General features: G+C 40.1%; 1 protein-coding gene across 1 annotated transcript in view; it reads left to right on the top strand.

Moving 5' to 3' along the window:
* The window catches only part of CDH17 (cadherin 17), a 78,120-nt gene that overhangs the window by 7,252 nt on the left and 47,623 nt on the right, over window positions 1–23,245 (top strand). The window contains exons 2-3 of the mRNA XM_008001100.3: window positions 6,727–6,797; window positions 12,199–12,297. Coding sequence (XP_007999291.3) covers window positions 6,747–6,797; window positions 12,199–12,297 — 150 coding nt within the window. The 5' untranslated portion in view covers window positions 6,727–6,746. The remainder of the gene's footprint in view (window positions 1–6,726; window positions 6,798–12,198; window positions 12,298–23,245) is intronic.

The following is a 23,245-nucleotide window of genomic DNA, read 5'->3' as shown; positions in this document are numbered from 1 at the left end:
TGGTGACCAGAAGTCCAAAATCAAGATGGCGGTAGGGTTGGTTCCTCCTGAGAGCTGTGAAGGAAGGATCTTCTCCGCACCTCTCTCCTTGGCTTGTAGATGGCCGTCTGTACATTCATACACTGTTCTTTCTTTGTGGATGAGCCTGTCTCCAAATCTCTTCTTAGAAGGAGATCAGTTATTGTGGATTAGAGCCCACTCTAACAACCTCATTTTAACTTCATTATCTCCGTAAAGACTCCAAATAAAGTCACATTCTGAGGTGCTTGGAAGTGAGGACTCCAACATATGCTTTTTGAGGGGAAGGAGACACAATTCTACCCATAGCATTTGGATTGATTTTGAAAAGGGAAGATTCCTAAGGTGAAGCACAGAGATGAGGAGAAATAGTGAGACATAGAAATACATTTGCAGTAAACACAAAACTTCCCAGACCAAAGTAGTGTTTTCCTCCAGGCAGGTCGGGGCAGGTCATGTCAGCATCCGAAAAAAAGAGCAGCTACAAAGTAGGGGAAAAAAACCTTTTCAATGTTTTGGAAAGATCTGTAATGGATTAAATGATACTTGGTGTCTCATGATCAGGATATTTGTGTTTCAGAGGGAATGAAAATTAGCCTGGCAGTGTGACCTTGGGCAAGTCTCTTAATTTCTGTGGTCTTCACCGTTTGATTTTCCATCTTTAAGAGATAGATCATAATAGCATCTGCTCCATAGAGTTGTTCTGAGAAATCAGCAAGATAATTATTCACCACCAAGTCTTATCGATGCATGCAGCAGATTGGACAAAATCCAGCCTTTGTCGTTATTTGGACTGGATGCAGATTCAGGCTGTGGCAGGATTCCCATGTCTTCTATTGTATGGTGGATTCAATGAGGCACCACTCCTTCAGAGCAAGCCCAGCAGCCCTGGTTCCCCTCTGCAAGCAGGTGCCCTGGTCTACTGTTGAGCAAGTGGTGGTGGTGGTGGTGCCCACTGGGTGAGGGGGAGCCACAGTTTGGGAACCGAGGCCTTCTTTTCAAAACTCCTTTTTTTGGAAAAAACAAACAAACAAACAAACAAAAACACACACACACACACAAAACCCTCTGATCTATGTTGCAAAGGGTGTGCTTGGTCGCTCAGATAATTGCCATAGAAACTGTCTGAATTTAGTCCTTGTATCTGAGAGAAATCCTGACAAATGGCAAAAATTCCACGCAGATGGTTGAACCAGCTATTACAGGTAGTTCAGATAAAATGCCACAGAATCCTCTGGAAATGTATTTCAATTCTTTTCCAAGTAGTGTTTGTGAGGAAACCTATGTGTCTGGCGTGGTGGTTTCAGGCAATTTCAGTGATGAAGGATGGCTTCCCATCAGCACCATCGCAACCCATGGTACGCCATTCATGAGTGGTATTGTATCCATGGAAGGAGGAAGTGTAGGTGGGACCTGTTTGAGAGACCAAAGTCCTCTTTTGACATAATCCTAGCATTCGTGTAGTTTGCCTTGAATCATTCGGGTAACGGCTTTGCCTTGCTGCCTCATTTGTCCATGAGGACGTTCCTGTGTAGGCTGTTTCTAGAATATTTTCATTAGTGGACCACCAAAAGTTGGGAATTTTGAAGAGAAATGTCTGTTGGACAATGTTTACAGTTTTGACTAAGCAAACGTGGGTGTCAAAATGAATTTTTGACCAACAGTGTTCCAAATATTAACTCGCTGAATCTCTTAACTCTCAAAGGTAGGTGGTATTATTATCCCTACCTTACAATGAGTAGACAGAGCCACAAGTCAGCCAATGGAGGAGTTAAGACCCAGGCCAGCCAGTCTAACTCCCGGGTCTACGCTCCTAACAACCGCATGGTGTGGTAGATTTGTCTTCAAATAAATCATGGCACCCTACGTATGGCAATGGAAAGCAATGACTTCTGCTTCCCACTGGAAACCCTTGGTGAGGGGCAGGCCTAAATATAAATGACAAAATAAAAGATAAGTATATTTCTTCTTGTACTTCCTAGGTTCCATTCAAACATCCCAGACAGTGGTCTCTGAGCATCTGGACCAAAATAAGGCATTCCTTTTATTTTTATTTGCTTTTCTATCATTCAACTTGTGTTTTTTTTTTTTTTTTTTTTTTTTTTTTTGAAGACTAAAAGTGTTAAAAAAAAAAAAAAAAAAAAACTCAGTTCAAGAAGAGATGATCTGGTTCGATCAGTTCTGGGTTATTTACTGAGCAGAAATCTGTTAGTGTATTCAAAGGAGAAACAACTCTTTTCATCAGCAATAAAAATGTATTACAAAATAAAGCTTTGAATGTTGAATGAGTTTCCTTTAATATATCATGTTTATTGAAAGCTCTTACAGGTAAGAACAAATTATTAAGATATCCATGTTAGGTCATCATAAATGCTTTAGAATTTACCCAACATCTGATGAGGGCTTGATATGCAAGGGATAGTATGAAGAGCCCTGTACCCCTTTTTTTGGTATCCCAATTCTTAGCACGGTATCTGGGACATACTAGAAGTGGTGTAGTTCAATGCTATTTAAATAATTAAGTTGAACTTAGATGGTAAGATATGAGAAGCAGAAATGAGGAAACGTCTCCATCCAACCTCATTAAGCAAATATCCATTGTCCATTTTCTCCAGGCCAGGCCTTGTGCCAGGCGAGGAGAACAGCAGGGGTGAGAGTTTGGCTGCCAGAGAGCTCAGGGTACTAAGTCCATTTGGGTGGGGGCATGACTGGGTGTGGGAAGGGAGTGGCAGATAAGGCTGGAAGAGTTGGGAGCAGCATTTGAAAGATCTTGAATGCTGAGGAGTTTAAGGAGAAAGATCTCCCAATGTATCATTATTGCCTGTATTTTTATTCATATTAAGCAAATACAGATTGATAGCTGACCACGTGCATTTTGCTAATACAGAAAACCAGTTTGTTAGATATCAATTTATTCATTTATAATTGATAATATTATCTTGCAATATGCTAGAACCTGAGGTTGTTACTTGTTTGTATGTGTTTCCAAACCAAATACGTAGTCTAAAGCAGTAATGTCTCATTTGTTTATGAGTTAATTCTAAAATGATGTTTGGATGTGGCAACCAAATTAACTATGTTGCAAAGCTAATTTTTAAACATTCAAGGAATTTATGAATCTAGGAGTCCTGAAGGGTTTTAATCCTATTTTAAGGCTTTTCCTTAAAATAGTTGTGGAATTTCAGGGCAAGTTGCTTAATTTATATAGCATGTATAAATATATATACATATATGATATTTATATATCTCTACGGCTCTATCTCTGTCCATGCTCCATGTCATACATCTTCATCTAGGTAGCTATCACACTGTGTAAGGCACAGTAGCAAGAGTTGAAATTCCAGAGTTTAAACTTTGGAATTGATAATCTGGTTGGAGGCAAGGTAATGTCACTTCCTAGCTGTATGTCTTTAGGCAAATTGCTTGACTTTGAACCTCGATTTTCTCACCTACAAAATGAGAAGAACAATTCCCCAGCTCATTATATCTGAGAAAATCATAAGAGCACAAACCTTTTTTTTTTTTTTTGAGAGACAGAGTCTCATTCCATCACCCAGGCTGGAGTACAATGGTGTGGTCTCGGCTCACTGCAACCTCTGCCTTCTGGGTTCAAGCAATTCTCCTGCCTCAGCCTCCCAAGTAGCTGGGACTACAAGTGCCCGCCACCACCCCCGGCTAATTTTTGTATTTTTAGTAGAGACGGGGTTTCACCATGTTGGCCAGGCTTGTCTCAAACTGCTGACCTCGTGATCTGCCTGCCTCAGCCTCCCAAAGTGCTGGGATTACAGGCCTGAACCACACTGCACCCAGCCAAGAGGACAAACTTATTATTGAACAATTGCTATGTGTTTTCCATGTGAAGAGACTAAGGCACCAAAAGATGAAGTAGTATATCCATAGCTATAGAGAGCAGTGCTGGGTTGCTAGGCCAGCTTTCTGACTCCAAGCCTACCTGCTGTACTACTCTGTTACTGTTTTTATTTTTAATTTTTATTATTTATTTTTGTTTTTTGAGACACGGCCTCACTTTGTCACCCAGGTTGCAGTGCAGTGGTGCAATCACAACTGGCTGCAACCTCTGCCTCCTGGGCTCAAGTGATCCTCCCACCTCAGCCTCCCAAGTGAAGTGACATCATTGTCTGGGCTAAATACCCCAGGTCATCAGGGCAGGGAAATAGAAAACCCGGGCAAACAAGAAGTGAGTTTAAGAGCAGAGGTTTAATAGGCAAAAGAAAGAGAAAGGAGATTAGCTCTGTCTCCTGCAGAGACAGGGGTGCCACCCGAGTGGGTCTTCCAGTTTTCGTGGTGAAATGGCACGGGGTTTTAAATATGAGCTTGAGGAGGTGGTATCTGATTTACACAGGGCTGGAGAGATTGGTTGGACCAGGTGTGATGTTTGCATAGTGCGTGAAGAAGCTGGCCATCTCACCCTAATCTTTTATTATGCAGATGGGTTCTCTACCTGGCTAGCGCCATATTGTCTGTTCCTTACTGTACACGTGGTTTACAAAGTAAAGGAAAGATGGAGCCGCCACGTTGAACATGCCTGGCCCCCAGGTGGCATTTTCCTATTGGCAGAGCTGCTGGCATTCACCTGTGCAAACTTCCAGCTTGCTTATCTATGTCTGCAGCTCGATTCTACAGGCTGCTCTTTGTTAGAAAAGAAATGATTTGGGGGCTGCTTTTTGTTAAAAGGAAACCTTACTGAGTACTCTTACCCTCACTATCTGCCTAAATAATTTCTTTCCACCTGCTGTATCACAAGTAGCTGGGACTACAGGCAATGCGTCACCACACCTGGCTAATTTTTGTGTTTTTAGTAGAGATGGGGGTCTCGCCATGTTGGCCAGGTTGGTCTCCAACTCCTGAGCTCAAGCGACCCACCTGCCTCAGCCTCCCAAACTGCTAGGCTTATAGGTGTGAACCACCGTTTCCAGCCTGTTACTGTTTTTAAAGACCTCTCTGCAAATCTACTTCCTGGGTGATGCTTAATAAAGGATTGTTTCTTTATCTCCCAGAACATTGGTGAGGCTAAAATGAAATAGCATTTTTACCCTTTAAAGTTCAAATATAAATTATGCAAATATAGGGCATGTAAATTTTTCAGGATCTAAATTTTTAGAGTGGTTAAAATGTTAGTGAAATATTTTCCATGCTGGTGATATTAATGATATGTGCTCAATGTAGAAAAACTTTAAAGAATAAGATAAACCAAGATTATTCCTAATCTTTAGATATAGTAAAGTGATTGGAATTTTAGTGAAATAAATACATTGAAAACATTTCCTTGACTCAACCGGGCGCGGTGGCTCACGCCTGTAGTCCCAGCACTTTGGAAGGTCAAGGCAGGCGGAGCACGAGGTCAGGAGATCGAGACCATCCTGGCTAACACGGCAAAACCCCATCTCTACTAAAAATACAAAAAATTAGCTGGGTGTGGTGGCAGGCCCCTATAGTCCCAGCTACTCAGGAGGCTGAGCTGGGAGAACGGCGTGAACCCAGGAGTGGAGCTTGCAATGAGCCAAGATCGCGCCACTGCACTCCAGCCTAGGCGACAGAGTGAGACTCCATAACAACGGAAGTATATATATATATGTGTGTGTGTGTATATATGTATATATATGTATATATATATTTCCTTGACTCTCTTTTGGGGAGAGGGCAGTCCAAACTCATGACAGGTAACAACACTGTTTCTCAGGCCATGTGGAAAATTTATCTCACATCTTAAAATCAATTAGTCATGACATGTTTCATAGTGAAAGTTATAATCTCTGAAATGGGAAGCCTTAAGGAGGAAGGGAAAAACAATATCGGACAGGAGAAAGTAAGGACAGAGTTCAGATTTTTGTTTGATCTCTTTTGGAATAGTAACAAGTAAATTTTTTCTTAGGTTTATTGCATAGGTAATGATAATATCTAGAAGACCAAAGAGGCAGTTGGTGACACCTTTGAATGAAGAATTGTGAGCATTCTTGAGTTCTTGCCACTTGCGGGATCTCATACGTTTGTGGCTTTGAATCAAAGTGTTTAGTTATCCTGGCACTTGCCAAAATACATCTTCTCCATCTGTATAATAGGATTGAAAAGAATAAGCATTGCTGGCTGGGCACAGTGGCTCACACCTGTAATCCCAGCACTTTGGGATGCCAAGGCAGGCAGATCACCTGAAGTCAGGAGTTCGAGACTAGCCTGGCCAACATGGTGAAATCCTGTCTCTACTGAAAATACAAAAATTAGCCAGGCATGGTGACGTGCACTTGTAATCCCAGCTACTTGGGAGGCTAAGGGGGAGAATTGCTTGAACCCAGGAGGTGGAGGTTGCAGTGAGATGAGACTGCACCATTGCACTCCAGCCTGGATGACAAAGTGAGACTCCGCTCCAAAAAAAAAACAAAAACAAAAACAAACACTAATTCCCTATCATTTAAGACACTGAAATGAAGAAGATCATAACAGAGTGAAACAGTTAGAGAAAAATGGAATTACTGTGAGCATGTTTTGAGATGTTGGCTTGCATATTGCCATGGATTATGTATATGAAGTTTCTGGAAGACTGGGCTGCTCCATACACTGGAGAGGCTGGCCTTTTGGGATACCATTTTACTAGGTTTATAACTGGATATCATCCATTGATTATTACTGATGGGAAAGACATGATTTTAACAGACTGGTAACTAACCATTTTTATTTCTGGTTTCTTCACAGGAATTTGAATAAAGAAAATTATGGTACTTCAGGCCCATCTTCACTCCCTGTGTCTTCTTATGCTTTATTTGGTAAGAGAAGAGGGTGTTCTTCTGTATTTATTTACTAGAATATTTTCTGCTATCTTTCTACCCCACACCAGGGAAAGAATGGCTATTATTACTTAAAAAAAGATGACCTATCAAAATTAAGTTGTTGTATAGAATGGAAACATAGCTTTTCCCACGGTGATATTTTTGATGAAATGACTACAAATCACATGTCTGCCCTCAACTAGGGGATGCATTTTCTTTCCAGCTCTTAAAAGCCAATACCAGTTATGGGTAATGTTGAAAACAAATCTGTCTATGTATAGCTCAGGGAATCTGGAATGACATTGCACTGATACATGAATTAGTCTGTGTCCCTTAATCTTGACTTTCTTTTTTAAACTTTGTGCATGAAAACTTACCACCAAAACATCAAGAAAAGCATTTTTTCTATTTTCAGCCCTGCTCTGCTCTATACTTTCAGGCCTGTTCTGCTGTATACTTTTCTTTTCATCAATGGTTTGGAATTTTCTGGTTGTCTTTAACCATTTGTTGGGTTAACCCTATTGACTGACAGGCTTCTAGAGCTTGGAGCTGAATAGGAACTGGGGAATCCTCACCCTTGACCTTGGGGTAAACAGTAGGTGCCTTTTTTTTTTTAATCTACATGACTCCTGAGGTTCATAAATGTTGCCCCCAAAATTGCTGTATTATGAAACAAGATTGTAAGATTTAGGGGAAGCATTTGCTTTTTTTTTTTTAAAAGAAGGAATCTTCTAGATCCTCATACCTCAAACCTTATTTCCTTTCTTCTGGGATCCATAAATAATACATCAAATTGCAAGTCCCAAAAAATACCCTAGAGCTCACATAGTGACAGCGTGAAATGGAATGAAACTTGAAAACTATCAGAGCCTTCCTCCTGGGGGAAATCTTCAGTTCAAATTTTATGAGAGGCCTGAGTCCTCACAGCCTGCAGGCTCGAAGCCTGTCCCCAGGACTGTGGAAGGGCTGGATCAAACATTCCCACTTGACCCTCTCCTCATCCCACCCCCTCAAATGCCCTTTGTTACCTATGTTATCCCAGGGTAGTGGTAAAGTCAGACATGGTTTCAAACTCGGTGCCTCCACTACCAGTGATAGGGATTTGGTGAGTTACCTGAGATTCGAACCTCAGTTTTCTGCCCTGTGAAATGGATCTAATAATAGTACTTGTCTTATGGGGTTTTGTGGCAATTCAATGAAATACTGCATTTACAAAGCTCTTGGATCAGTGACTGGCAGTTAAACACACAATAAACATTAGCTACTATAATTACTACAGCATTTTAAGTGTCGTGTCTACGTCCATATGGACCCTGACCTCCATGAAGAACGGACTGTGTTTTTACCATCTTTGCAAATTCAGCACTGAGCACACTGCTAAATTATTTAATAATAATATCAAATTATTAGGTCTCATTTGCTTCTTGTCTGGGACGGGAACATGCATTTTTATTCCTGGATGAAAGGTGAAAATAAGGTTTCCTTCTCTACTCTCACCCCAGTGGGATTTCTATCTAGAGTGAAAATACTGCCCAACCACTGCTGGTAGCAGTGTCTTGCCCAGGTGAGAGCCACAAGCACAGCTGTCTCTGGGTGAAGTCAGGGAGTGGGATTTCAGGGGTATTGACAGGGAGCCACTTCTTTCTCCTACCTCCTTCCAACACCTCTTCTTTGAAGACTGGAAATTTGCTTGAAGAATCTTGTCTTCTGCATAGGGCTTTATTCAACAGAGGCACTAATTTACTTCAGACTGCGAGTAGATCTTTTCTTTTCCAAGAGATAGATTTATCAGAGGGTTGGAAACACAAACATGGCATGGATGTACTTCAGGGGCACAAAGGAGAGAGTGAATAAGTGATCCAGGGTTTAGAAACGGTACTGACTAGGGAGTCGGAGGAAACCAAGGCAGAGCCATCTGTTTTGGAGTTATGCCTGGGACTTCCAGAAGGAAGATGAGTTTGGTACAAAACTACATAGTCACTGCACTGAGCTCCTGATGGAGCTACCAGGTAGGTGAACCTGGCAATTGCACATGTCCTTTGGCCTGGAAGGCAGTATAACAATGTGGTTAAGAGTTGGGGCTTGGTGGTCCAATGGCGCTGGCTCCAGTCTGGAGGTAGCTCTATCTCTGAATGCTTTGCCTCTACTGTTGGACTTCTCTGGAGATACTTTCTTGAAAGGATTTGTCAGAAGAAATGGTGTTATGTGGTGATCTAGTCTCATTACTGCCACATAAAAGATGCTAAAAATGACTTTAAGATGGCAGTTCCATTCTCTTCCTTTCGCCTCTTTGTGCAAGATGGAAAATGCTATTACCTCCAACTTCTGCATAAAACCGCCCTCTTGTCCTTTCACAAGTTTCCACCACACTGTCCTTCCCACTTCTGGAGAATACGGCTTGATGATTCACAGTGTGCACATGCACTTTGAAATCTTTATAGCCCCAATAGCCATGTTAATTGGCAGGAAGAGAGATTTGTTGCCCTGATACGAGCACGCAACTTTGAACCCTGGAACCAAGACTTGATTCTCATTTTCTGATGGGTGAGTCAGCTTGTTCTTGTTGGAAAAGTGCAGGCTTGTTTGTGTGTGGCTGATGTAGTTTTCACTGGTGTGACTAACTGAAAGACTGACTGCTTGCTGACATGAGTGCAAAGCTGATGAAGATAGTTGGTTGCTAAGCAGCAGCTCCACAGAAAGCACTGACCTCACTTAACCAACCATGGTGGTACCTGGACATCTGGCTTGCACACCACCCAGTTCTTATGCCCTACCATCTAGAGGAGTTGAAGGAACAGGAAAAGATGTGGAAAAGGAGTGAAAGGGAAGAAGAGCTCCCAAAGGAAGATAATCTTAGAAAGGAGGAGATGGGCTAGAAGTCTGGCAAAATTACTTTGTGAGTTAAGAATGCATTTTCTTGGCCAGGCACGGCAGCTCATGCCTGTAATCCCAGCACTTTGGGAGGCTGAGGCGGGCAGATCACGAGGTCAGGAGTTCGAGACCAGCCTAGACAACATGGTGAAACCCCATCTCTACTAAAAATATAAAAAATTAGCCAGGCATGGTGGTGGGCTCCTATAATCCCAGCTACTCGGGAGGCTGAGGCAGGAGAATCGCTTGAACCTGGGAGGTAGATGTTGCAGGGAACCGAGATCATGCAACCATACTCCAGCCTGGGCAACAAAAGCAAAACTCTGTCTCAAAAAAAAAAAAAAAAAAAAAAAAAAAAAAGCATTTCCTTGCAAGTAACAGGAAATTTGACTTATTTGACTTTAGAGCATTTTAAATAAATAGGGGTTTATTTTCCTCAGATAACAAGAAGTCTGAAGTAGGCAATCCAGGGCAGGTTTAGCAATTCCATGATGTTGCAGAGACTTGGGCTACTTTCTCTTTGCTACACCATTATTTGAGCTGGTTTGTCCTCTCAGGGTTCATCATGGCTGCCCCAACTGCAGACACAAGGTCCATTGTCTCAGTAAGAGCCACAGGAAAGGGCAATGGCAGCCACAACTATCCTTGTTTTAAAATCAGGAAAATGGAAGCTTGACCACCCCCAATGGACGTCCCCTCTCATTTCATGAACCAGAACTGGGCCACTTGGCCACCTTCCTAGTTGCAAGTAAGCCTGGGAAAGGGAACACTTGGTTTAGCAGCCTGTGTGGTGGGAGGCAGCAAGGGAGAGGGTTTGGCAGTGGCCCAGGGGCAGCAAATCTAAGGCCCTACCACAACTCTGAGAACAGACCAGACTTCAAAGCCCCTGTGTTCTCATTCATTATTGCTCTTTTGCCAGACATCCAGCACCCAACTTAGTCAAGATTCCCCAAACTGAGGGATCCAGCAAAGACCTTTCTCTGATCACTGGCATATTGATGGCTTTTGGGTACTCTCAGCAGGGAGCAGTTTCCTTGGCAAGCGTGTGCTTGCTTTCCCTAAATAACTGGAAAGAAAATGGTTTTCCCCCAACCTAGTGGCACCTGGAAATCTGTCCTGCATGCCCAGTTCAGGGAGTGAGAAGACTTTTTACTCTTTTATTTTTATGGTCTAGCTCCAAAAACCATTGACTTGCCACATCATGCTTCTGATTTCAATCTGTTTCACCCCTGATTTCCACCACAAATGGAGACCCAAAGACCTGCCAAGGAAGGAGAGAAGGCCAGCATGGGGATGTGACACTAAATCCCTGGTCCTAGAGGGTGCCCCAACATGGGTGCATGACTGGCTGTCCCTTCCTGTCGGCACCCACTCCATCCGCCTTCACAGGTGCTGTTGTGGTGAGGGCTACAGTGATGCCCCCCATGTTCTGAGACTGGGAATGGTGGGAGTCACACTCTCATGCACATCTTCAGTGCAGCTCGCCAGCTTTCCCTCCAGGTTGTCTTGGCTATTTCACCTGCTCTGGTGGGTGCTGGTGCGTAGAGGCTGAGAGGGCCGGTTCCAGAGTTGCAGGTTCAAATCTTGCTTCCAGCCACTACCTAGGCAAATAGTCTAACCTCTTTGGGTCTTAGTGTCATCACCTGTAAAACAAGGGTAACAATAGTAACTTCCTCCCAGAGGGTTGTTGTCAGGATTAAATGTGCTTAGGACAGAGCTCCACATGTACTAACTTAGCATGTGTGTGTCACTCTTCTTACCATCCCAGCCACACTCACTCCTACTCCAGTCTTGACTTGGGTGTCTGTAGAGCCTGCTTAGCTTTCAGGTTTAGGGTCTTTGGATTTTTAGAACATTGTGGGGCTACTGCTTAAAGTAAACATTTTGTGCTTTTATTGGTTTTTTTTCTAAATGAATGTAAAGAGCTAATCAAATGTTATAATAGTAAGCTTTGCTTAAAGTTATCATTCAAATTCAGATTCAAATTTGGCTAAAACTCACTGTGTAACTGTGCCAAGCAAACTTTGTACCAAATACATCTATATTTTCTTCCTCCCCCTTATAAATTCAAAACTCTAGAGTGCTGGCCATCTGCTATAAATGTCCTTATAAAATAAAAAAAGTGGAGGGAGGTGTTTTATGAAGCTGGAGTAAAAACATATGGAATTTAGAAGACAGTGTGGGATTGTGGAAGGCCATGGGCTCTAGTTCAGTTAGGCCTGAGCTTGTGTGCTGTGTTAACCTTTTTAAGCTTCATTTGTAACATGGGGATGTTAACATTCTTCTCATAGAGTGATTCTTGTCATCTCACATTCTTCTCAGATGTTTAAGAAAAGCAACGCAAAGGTTTGTAACAAGCTACTTTGACGTGGTAGAGCTTCAACAGCTATTATACTCTTTTCTGTTTTGATCAGATTTCGGCCATGATAGAATCCTATGTTTCATGTATTGGTGCTGGAAACCCTAATAAAATCACAAGTGACACAGACACATTCATACAAGATGCTAATTTTCTTTTTTTTAACAGGCAACTGGATATGGCCAAGAGGGGAAGTTTAGTGGACCTCTGAAACCCATGACATTTTCTATTTATGAAGGCCAAGAACCGAGTCAAGTTATATTCCAGGTAAAAGCTACTCTTGATCACTGTCCTCTTGATTTTGTATGCTCTCTTGATGGACTTTTACTCCCTTATCTATTGTACAGCAGGAAATAAAATAAAGGCATGGCATTCTCATTATCAAGAATGGTTTCAGAAGCTAAGTTAAACAGAGAGATGAGTGGCCTCAGTATCATAAGAATTGTACCGACATTCTATTTGGACTTCCTCAATCATCTCTGGGACGAGTGCTCCCAGCCCTCCACAGGGAGTTTGGTGCCTGCAGGCTCTGCCTCTCCCCTAGAGTAGAAAGGAAGCCTGTCTCGGGAGAGGGGAATGACCATTCACCCTCGAGGCTGTCTGATCAATGAGCTTACTGCTTCAAGTACTGGAAGATACAGCTTCTCTGGACTCAGTGCTAGAATGAGATTTCTGGCCAGAGGCCTGCCTTTTCCTCACCACCTTCTCTGAGCCCCCACCTGGGCCATTGCCAAGGTGTGCTGGGAGGTGGATGTTTTGTTTAGTTAGATAACCATGAACAGTATCAGATGGAGTGGCAGTCTGCAGGTGGGAGTAAGGGAAGGGACCTAAGTCCCATCTGAAGTGCTATTAAAGACACAGAAATAATCCTGGAAATGTAGTGGAGAAGGGGAAAACACTACTGTATTTACCACACATCCCCCGAGAAAGTCACTTGGCCCTGAAATGATTGGAGGATGCTGATGAATCTCTTGGTTGGTGCCAGTGACCCCTCCCCGTCCCATGAACCAGGGAAGTGGCAGAGGTTGCTGAGCTACCTTCTAAGGCAAGTGCCCTCCATTAACTGCCAAAAATTTACAGATGGCTCTCTGTATCTGTGGGTTCACGCATCAGCAAATTCAACCAACAGAGAATCCAAAATATTTGGGAAAAACAATAAAAATAATACAAATGTAAAAATACAGTATAACAATCATCTATGTAGCATTTACATTGTATTGGGTATTATACATAATCTAGAGATGGTTTAATGTACGTGGGAGAATGCGCGTAGGTTCCATGACCATAATACACCACTTTAAATAAGGGTCTTCAGCATCTGTGGATTTTGGTATCTGCATGGGTCCAGGAATGATCTCCCACCAATGCCAAGGGACAACTGTATTGTGCTGGACATTTCCCCTCCACAGAGGAGAGGCTGAAAGCTGTCTCTCCTTCCCTTTCTTTCACTGGTACCAGCTTAGGGCAAAGGGCCCCTGAGTAAGAGCTGGCAGGGGCATGCTTGCATGTGTATGCAGCCTGGTGAGGTAGGGTGTTATAAGGGGCCTCCGCCCCTCCAGTCAGGGAAGTCAGGGCCTGAGGAAGCAGTGAATGTGTTGAGAGGAATTAACTTGGTAAGGAACGGAGGGAAGAGAGCTTAGAAAAGGCCCGGCATGGATGGCTGCCCTCTGCCAGGAGAGGGCAGGGGACATATCGAGGACTGGCAGAAGGCCATGCAGCTAGGGAGGATGGAGCCAGGAGGAGCAGGTGGGAGAGGAGGCCACAGAGACAGGGAGGATGCTGACTCCTAAGGATCTTGAGTTTTTCTCAAAAGCAATGGATCTGAATCAAGACTCCATTGAGAAAATGTCACTCTGGCTACAAACTAGAGGAGGAAAGAGAGGATTCAGGGAACTGGCTAGGAGACTCTGGCAGGGGCTCACACAGAGTTGAGTTACTTACTTTCTCTCACAGACTTTCTTTTATTAATCATGTATGGAGTGACTACTGTATATACCAGGTGCTCTGCTGGGTACTGGGGATATGGGATGACCCCGACTCCATCCCTGCCCCAGTGAGCTTACCAGCTAGTAAGAGAAAACTAACAAGGAAACAGACACATGCACTGAAGGTTCTCATGGGAGGCTGGTGGGATGTGGAAGGGGCAGAGGGTAAGTGAAGAAAGAGTGACTGATTTTTATTTATGTTTATTTTTTAATTGACAAAATTGCATATATTGTGTACAACGTGTTTTGAAGTATATAGACAGAGAAATGACTAAATCAAGCTAATTAACATATGCATTATCTCACTTCTCTTTTTTGTGGTGAGAACACTTAAAATCTAAGAATGATCAGTTTCAAGTGAAGATGGTAGTGAGTGAACAGAAGAGGTTTCATTGACCCCTAAACTGAGTATTCAAAGATGAGCAGGTGCTCACAGTCAGGAAGCAGGTACTGAGTACAGGATGGGAAAAAGCCTGGGGGTGTGCACTTGTCAAGACAATGACAGCTGGCCTGTGGGCCAGAGTCTAGGGTGGGAGACAGGATGCAGTCAAAGGTCTGCGTGCCTGCTGAGGTCAGCATGGGCTGGACTGGCCCTTCGTCCTATAGCAGGCTGCAGGGTGCTGCTGGAGTGCTTCAACAAGGAAAAGCATAACCAGATTTGTGCTGTAGAAGCTTACTGTGTGATCACGCTGAGTGTAAGCTGAAAGGCGGTGAGCCTAGAGGTTAAAAGGATCTTAGAAAACTATTTTCAATAGTTCAACGGGAAGTGATGGAGGCCTGGTTTGAGTAACTATAGAGGTCTGAATGTTGGTGTCCCCACGAAGTTCATAAGTAGAAGCCTAATCTCCAATGTAATAATATGAAGAGTTACAGTCTTTAGTAGGTGATTAGATCATGAGGGCTCTGCCTCTATGAATAGGATTAGTGTCGTTATAAAAGAGACTTGGGGGAGCCTATTTGCCTCTTCTGCCATGTAAGGACACATGGAAGGTGCAATCTGTGAGGAGTGGGCCCTCACCAGACATTGAATCTGCTAGTGCCTTGATCTTGGATTTCTCAGCCTTCAGAACTATGAGCGATAAACTTCTGTTGTTTATATGTTACTGAATGAGCACAGGAGGTGAAGGAACAGAAAGAAGGATAACTCTTAGGTCTCTGGCTTGCTTGACTGGGTAGTTAGTGGTGTCACTGAGTGAGAAACAGAGAGAGTTTAGAGATTTAGAGAAAAGTGAATGAGTTTTAGGCTTGTTGATTTTAAGGTTATCTGTGGGGCAGCCAGATGGAGAGGTCTAAGAGACAGTGTTAATATGGGTCTGGAGATACAGATTGGGGAGCCTTCCTCATGTAGGTGCCAACTGAGTGCTTGGGTGTGGCATAGACGCCTATCTGTGGTGAGTTATCTCAACTGCCCTTAGGGGCTAGCTGAGTGATAAATGAAGCCATCTGGAGAAAAGAAAAACAACAGCCAAACAACAACAATAACAACAAACAGATATGATTAAAAAAAAAAAAAAAGAAACCCAACTGCACAAATATGAAATCAAAAGTTTTCTGATACTTGTCTTTAGTATTTGGGACAAGAGGAAGGAGTGGGGACTGTGGCAAACTAAGAGTAAGTCAAAAGAGGATAGGCTCAATGTAGCTCTAGACAATTTTCACAAATTAGAATTTGGGTACTACTGTACTAGATTGTATAATTTTTCTAGAAAAGCCATAAAATTTTATATTTATATAAAATTCACTGATATTAAAAATTGGCATAGTTTTTTTTTTTAAATTACAAGCTAAATAAAACATATTTGTGAAACAAAGTTTGTGGCTACTTCTGAGATATCTGTATGAAAAGACTCAAGGTCAAAATAGAGTAGGTGTTCTGTGAGCACGGGTCCACACTCCATTGAAGGGAATCAGGATTGTACATAGATGCAACCTTCAACTTACAAGCTTTACAACTGACAAACATCCAGACCTAGAAACTGTTCAGTAGGATCATTCCAGAGTCTCTGAGGATACTAGCCAGTAAAAATCATTCCTTGGGCTGCTCCATGTTTTTTTGTTTTTCTATTAGCAATGCTGCAAAATTATCCCTTCTTGGCAGGAAATGATAGCCTGGTTATCATGCTTGAATGTTTCTTCTTTATAGGTGTGTGTGTGTGTGTATGTTGGGTTAGGGCGTGGGGTTGGGATGATGGAGTAGTGAGTAGAAGATGAAGGGGATTTTCTTTTTAGAATCACAGAAGCTTCATGCTAGAAAAGACACTGGAGACTTTTGGTAACGACCACTTGTCTTAAAAATGGGGAAAATGAGGCTTAAGTTAGTTAATGGCAGAGCCAACAATAGAACACAGGTCTCCTGACTTCTAGTCAAGCACATTCTGCTCTCTCCATCTTTTTATGTGAAAAGAATGCAGTAAACCCAGCCTTGGTAAGATGTGCCCGGAGCTCTTTGTTTCAGTGGTGGGGAGGAGGTAGGTGTACAGATCCTCTCATCCAGCACCTGGACCTACAGAGGCATGAAGAACACTCATTGCCCCATGAGGTTGGTTCTTGGGTTATTAATATATCCTCAAAAATAAAATGAACGGAACTACCACAGACTTATTTCACTGAGGATTTTTCAACTAGTGCCAGCTGTGTACTCACCATGGGCTTCCAGATCATCAGACAGTGGGATATAAATCTGAGAGAGGTCTTTTTTTTCTCATTTTTAATGAGATGTAGCCCTCAAAATTCATGCCTCTAAAATTCAGTAGTTTTTAGTATCTCAAAAGATGTGCAAATATCACTGCTATCTAATTCCAGAACATTTCCATCAGCCTCCAAAGAAATCCTATGCCTATTAACAGTCACTCTTCAGCCTCCACTCCCCTCAGCCCTGGGCAACCACTAATCTACTCTTGGTCTCTATAGATTTGCCTGTTCTAGACATTTCATGTAAATGGAATTCTACAACATGTGACCTTTTATGTGTGACTTCTTTTATGTACCGTAGTGTTTTAAGCATTCATCCATGTTGGTAACATGTACCAGAACTCCATTCCTTTTTATGACTGAGTGATATTCCATCTTATGGATATATCACATTTTGGATATCCATGTGTCACTTGATGGACATTTGTTTTTTTTTTCATTTATGGCTATAATGAATAATGCTGCTATGGCCATTCATGTACAACTTCTTATGAGTACATGTTTTCGATTCTCTTGGACGCACACACACTCAGTAGTGGGACTGGTGGGTCAAAGTTAATTCTGTTTTAACTTTTGAGAAACCACAAACTGTTCTTCAAAGCAGCTGAACCATTTTACATTTTCACCAGCAATGTATGAGTTCCTATTTCTCCATATCCTTAGCACTTGTTACTATCTGTCTTTTTTTTTTTTTTTTTTTATCATAGCTATCCTAGTGGTTGTGAAGTGGTATTTCTTTGTGGTTTTGGTTTATATTTCCTTAATGACTGATGTTGAGTATCTTTTCATGTGGCAATTGACTATTCATATATCTTCTTTGGAGAAATATCTATTCAAATCCTTTGCCTATTTTTAATCAGGTTGTCTTTTTATTGTTGTAAGAATTCTTTACATATTCCATATACAAGTTCTCCCTTATCAGATATGATTTGCTGCAAGTATTTTCTTACATTCTGTAAGTTATCTTTTCACTTTCTTGGTAGTGTCCTTTGAAGCACAAATGCTTTGAATTTTGATGAAGTTCAATTTATTTTGTTATTGTTATTTGTACTTTTGACATTATATATAAGAAACCATTGCCTCATTCAGGGTCATAAAGATTTATGTCTATGCTTTCTTCTCAGAGTTTTATAGTTTTAGTTTTTCTATTTAGGTCTTTGATCTATTTTGAGTTAGTTTTGTGTATGGTATGGGGTAACGGTCCAACTTCATTCTTTTGCATGTGGATATCCAGTTGTTCTAGCACCATTTATTGAAAACATGATTCTTGCCCCCACTGAATTATTTCAGCATCCTCGTCAGAAATCAATTGAATTGTTTCTGGACTCCCACTTTGATTCCATTGATCTATATATGTTTATGCGAGTACTGCATTATCTGGAACTATACCTTTGTAGTTAATTTGGAAATTAGAGAATGTTAAGTCTTCTTACTTTGTTGTTGGCTATTCTGAGTCCCCTGTATTTCTGTACGAATTTTAGGATCGGCCTGTAAATTCTACAAACAAGGCAGCTGTAATTTTGATGGGGATTGTATTGAATCAGTAGATAAACTTGGGAAGTATTGCCATCTTAACAGCATTAGATTTTTAAATCTGTAAATATGACGTGTCTTTCCATTTATTTAGAACTTGTTTAATTTCTTTCAACAGTGTTTTGTAGTTTCCATTTTATAAGCCTCGTATTTCTTTGCTTAAGTTTATTCTGAGATATGTTATTCTTTTTGTTGTGATTGTAAATGGAATTTTAAAAATATCATTTTTGAACTGGGCGACCTGGCTCTCGCCTCTAATCCCAGCACTTTGGGAGGCCTAGGCGGGCCGATCACGAGGTTAGGAGATCAAGACCATCCCGGCTAATACGGTGAAACCCTGACTCTACTAAAAATACAAAAAATCAACCGGGCATGGTGGCGGGCACCTGTAGTCCCAGGTAGTCGAGAGGCTGAGGCAGGAGAATGGCGTGAACCCGGGAGGCGGAGCTTGCAGTGAGCCGAGATAGCGCCACTGCACTCCAGCCTGGGCGACAGAGCAGAACTCCGTTTCAAAAAAAAATAATAATAATTTTTGGGTTGCTCTTTGCTAATGGATAGAAAAATTGATTTTTGTTTATTGACCTTTTATCGTGAAACCTTATAATACTTGTTTATTAGCTGTAACAGTGTTTTTAGGTTCCTTAGAATTTTCCCTATATAAAATCATGGCATCTGTGAACAGTGATAGTTTTACTTTTTTATTTCCAATCTTTATGCCTTTTATTTCTTGTTCTTGCCTAATTTCCCTTGCTGCAATCTCTAGTATAATGTTAAATAGAAGTGGCAAGATTGAGTATCCTTGTCTTGTTTCTGATCTTATGGGGAAAGCTTTCAGTCTTTCACCATTAAGTACAGTGTTAGCTGTGGGGCTTACTTAGGTGTCCTTTTATTAGACTGAGAAGTCACCTTCTATTCCTGGTGTGTTGAGTGTTTTTATCATGAAAGTATGATGGATTTTGTCAAATGATTTTCTGCCTCTATTGAAATATGTGGTTTTTCTCCTTGATTCTATCAATATGGGGTATTACATTAATTGACCCTCATATATTGAACCAGCTTTGTATTCTGGGATAATTTCCACTTGGTAATAATATATAATACTTTTCATATGTTGCTGGATTCAGTTTGCTAGTATTTCATTGAAAAATTTTGTGTCTATATTCAAAAGAGATACTGGTCTGAAGTTTTCTTGCATCGACTTTCTTCTGGTTTGGGTATCAGGATATTGGCCTCATAGAATGAATTGAATAAGTGTTCCTTACTCTTCTAGTTTTGGAAGAATTTCTGAAGGTTTGGTGTTAATTCTTCTTTACATATTAGGTACATATTCACTAGTGAAGCCATCTGGTTCTGGGCATTTTTGTGTGTGGAAGGTTTTTGATTACTAATGCAGTCTCTTGTTATAGTTCTATTCAGATTTTCTATGTGTTCTTGAATCAGTTTTAGTAGTTTTTGTCTAGAAATTTGTCCATTTCATCTAGGTTGTCTAATTTGTGGGAAAATAATTGCTCACAATATTCTCTTTAATACTTTCTATTTCTATAAGGTTAGTAGTGGTGTGTCCTGTTATATTCCTGATTCTAGTTATTTTCACCTTACCTCATTTTTCTTGGTCAGTCCAGCCAAAAATTTTTCACTTTTGTGGATCTTTTCAAATAATCAACTCTGGTTTTGTTGACTTTTCTCCTGTGCTCTTATATTCTCCATTTCATTAACATCCACTCTGATCTTTATTATTTTCTTCTGCTTGCTTCGCTATTCTTCTTTTTCTTGTTTTTTTAAAGTAGAAGATTAGGTTATTTTGGGATTTCATCTTTTTTAAGTATAAACATTTACAGCAATAGATTTCCTCTAAGTACTGCTTTATCCGCATCCCATAAGATTTGGCATGCTGTGTTTCTTTTTGTTTTCATTTATATCGAAGTATTTTCTAATTTCTCTTTTGATTTCTTCTTTGACCTTTGGTTTTTAGAGTATATTGTTATTTCCACATATTTGTGATTTTCCCAAATTTCCTTATATTATTTTTAATTTTATTCAAGTGTCAAATACTTTGTATAACTTCAATCCCTTTAAATTTGTTGAGACTTGCTTATGGTCTAACATATAACCTATCCTGGAGAATGTTCCATGTGATTGGCTTTTGTTGGGTGGAGTGTTGGGTGTCTGTTAGCTTCTAATTGGTTTACAGTATTGTTCAAGTCTTCTGTTTCCTTATTGATTTTCTATTCTATTATTTAAAGTGAAGTCTTGAAATCTTCAATTATTACTGTTGAGTTATTTAATTTCCTTTCCATTCTGTCAGCTTTTCTTTCATGTGTTTTGAGGTTCATTGATAGGTGCATCATATATGTTTATAATTGCTATGGTTTCTTGATAGATTGACCCTTATATCATTATAGAATATCCTTTTTTGTCTCTGAAAATTTTGTCTTAAAGTAGGTTTTGTCTGATAGTAGTATAGGTTAATTCTATTCTCATCTTGAAGGATAGTTTTGTTGAATTTACAATTCTTTCTTGGCTACTCTTTTTCTTTCAGCACTTTGAATGTATCATTCCACTGTCTTTTGATCTCCATGGAAAGTCAGCTGTTAATTTTATCACTTTGCATGTGATGAGTCTATGCACTTTTAAGATTCTCTGTCTTTCAAATGTATATGATGTGACTAGGTTTGGATTTCTTTGAATTTATTCTATTTGGCGTTCATTGTGATTGTTGGATATAGAGATTCATGTTTTTCTTAAATTCGTGAAGTTTTGGGTCATTCTGTCTTCAAATAATCTTTCTTCCCCCTTTTTCCTTTCCTTCTGGAACTTTTATTATGTATGTGTTTGTCTGCTTGATGGTGTTCCCACATGAATAAAAATGGGAATCTATTCATTTTTATTCATTTTCTTCTTTCTCTAATCTCTATTAATCTATTTTCAAGTTTACAAATTCTTCCTTCTGCTAGCTCAAATCTGCTTTTGAACACCCTCTTATGAATTTTTCCTTTCAGTTATCATCCTTGTCAACTGTAGAATTTCTATTTTAAAAATTTCTATTTTTAATATTCTTTATCTGATGAGACATTGTTTTTGAGCTTTAATTCTTTAGAGATGATTTCTTTTAGTTTTTGAATCTATCTAAAATAGATTTTTAAAAATATTTAGTAAATCCAACATCTGGGCTTCCTCAGGGACAGTTTCTGTTGACTTAACTTTTTAATATTTTTGTACATTTCATAATTTGAAAACTGAACATTTTAAATAATGTGACATGGCAACTCTAGAAATCATATATCTTTCTTTTCCTGGAGTTGGTTGTTGATGCTGTTTGTTTGCTTAGTGACTTTCCTTAATGAATTCTGTAAAGTCTGTATTCTTTGTCATGTCTGGCCACTGAAGTCTCTGCTCAGTTAGCTTAGTGTTCAGCTAATGACTAGATAGAGATTTCCTTAAATGTCTTAAGCCAGTAAGTCTCCTGGCGTTTACCAAGGGGCACTGTGTGCATGTTGGGACACAACCTTCAACTATGTGACAAGCAGTTTACAACTCTGCCTTCACCTTTACTTTCTGCTTATGCAGAGCCTCCAAGTCAGCCAGAGGTGAGGGATAGGTCCTTCTCAGGCCTTTCCCAGGCATGCATGCAGCCCTGCTCATGATAGTGGCCTTGTAGATTGCCAGGAATATATTAGAGATTTTCAAAGCCCCATATGGACATCTCATTTCCCAGCTTTCCCTTTTAAGTGTTTTGGTCAGCTGCTGCTTTGCTTCAACTGTTATCACAGCCTCAGGCTGCTGCAATGTTGAACAATTGCTGATGGTTGTTTTCAACAAATGCCCCAGGGGAAAAATTGTGTGTAGTGTGTGAATTCTGAGTCAAGTCAAATGAAGATAAGCCTTATAAGTAGGTGTTTCCAGGGAAATGCCAACAGGATAGCTAATGATAATTCTCTGGTGATGGAGCTTTTGGGAGGCTACAAATGCTACTCACCCTCTCCATGGTACTGTGGTGTGAGGCTGTTGCTTTCAAGGCTACTTCAGGTCTTAGGAAAGGACCATGGGATTAGGGTGCATTAAAACACCACAAAGCTTGGTTCTCAATGATATTTAGTAGGTTTTTTTGGTTTTGTTTTGTTTTTTTTGTTTTTTGTTTTTAATAAACATTCCTTGGATTTTGCAAGCATCTGGTTAATTTCACATATTCTGAAAAAATGATATTTACAATTTTTGCCAGTGTTCTCGTTGCTTTTATGGAGGAGCAGTTTTCTGCGGGCCCTTACTCCACCTTTCTCACTGATGTCCAGGTCTTTTTCTTAAAGCACAAAATAGCAACATGTTCATTTATTATATAAACAATATAATATCGACAAACAAACATGCACAAAAACTTTTTAACTTATAATCTTGCCCGTTTAACACATCAACTGTTCTTGTATTTTAAATTCCATTTCTTACCTACCAACATGAATTCTTTTGGTACTGTTACAGTCTAGATTTACTCTCAAATTTACTTATGTTACTTTACATCACTGTTTCTTATGTTTCTTCATAATTTGTAGTATGAACATTTTAATGATTAATATTCTGTCAAAGTCATGTGCCATAATAATTTCACTGTCATTTTTATGACCCTTTAGGAGTTTTCAACCTATTGGTGTTATAAATAAAGTTACTTACACTACAAGCGTGTACTTGTTTGAAAAAATATTTCCTTAGGGTAAATTCTGTATAGTAATGTTTGCTATCAAAGGCTATAAACATTTTATGCCTCAAGTTATTTCTAAAAGGATTATAGGAATTTATATTTCCATCAACAATGTTTCTTTATATTGATACTAACATTGATATTGTTTTTAATTTAATAAAATATATAAAAGTATATTAAAACTTAAGGTTGAACAACTTTTATGTTTTCTTAGTTTTATGTGAATTTTCTGTTGTGGTCTTAAAAGTGGTATAGCCATATCTATAAATATGGTGGTCAGTATTTTCTTCACTTCTGAAAAATAGATTATCATATA

The sequence above is a fragment of the Chlorocebus sabaeus genome, chromosome 8 (genome assembly GCF_047675955.1).
Source record: "Chlorocebus sabaeus isolate Y175 chromosome 8, mChlSab1.0.hap1, whole genome shotgun sequence".
Lineage (NCBI taxonomy): Eukaryota > Metazoa > Chordata > Mammalia > Primates > Cercopithecidae > Chlorocebus > Chlorocebus sabaeus.
Note: the sequence above shows the minus strand (reverse complement) of the source record. Positions and strands in the feature narration are given on the sequence as shown.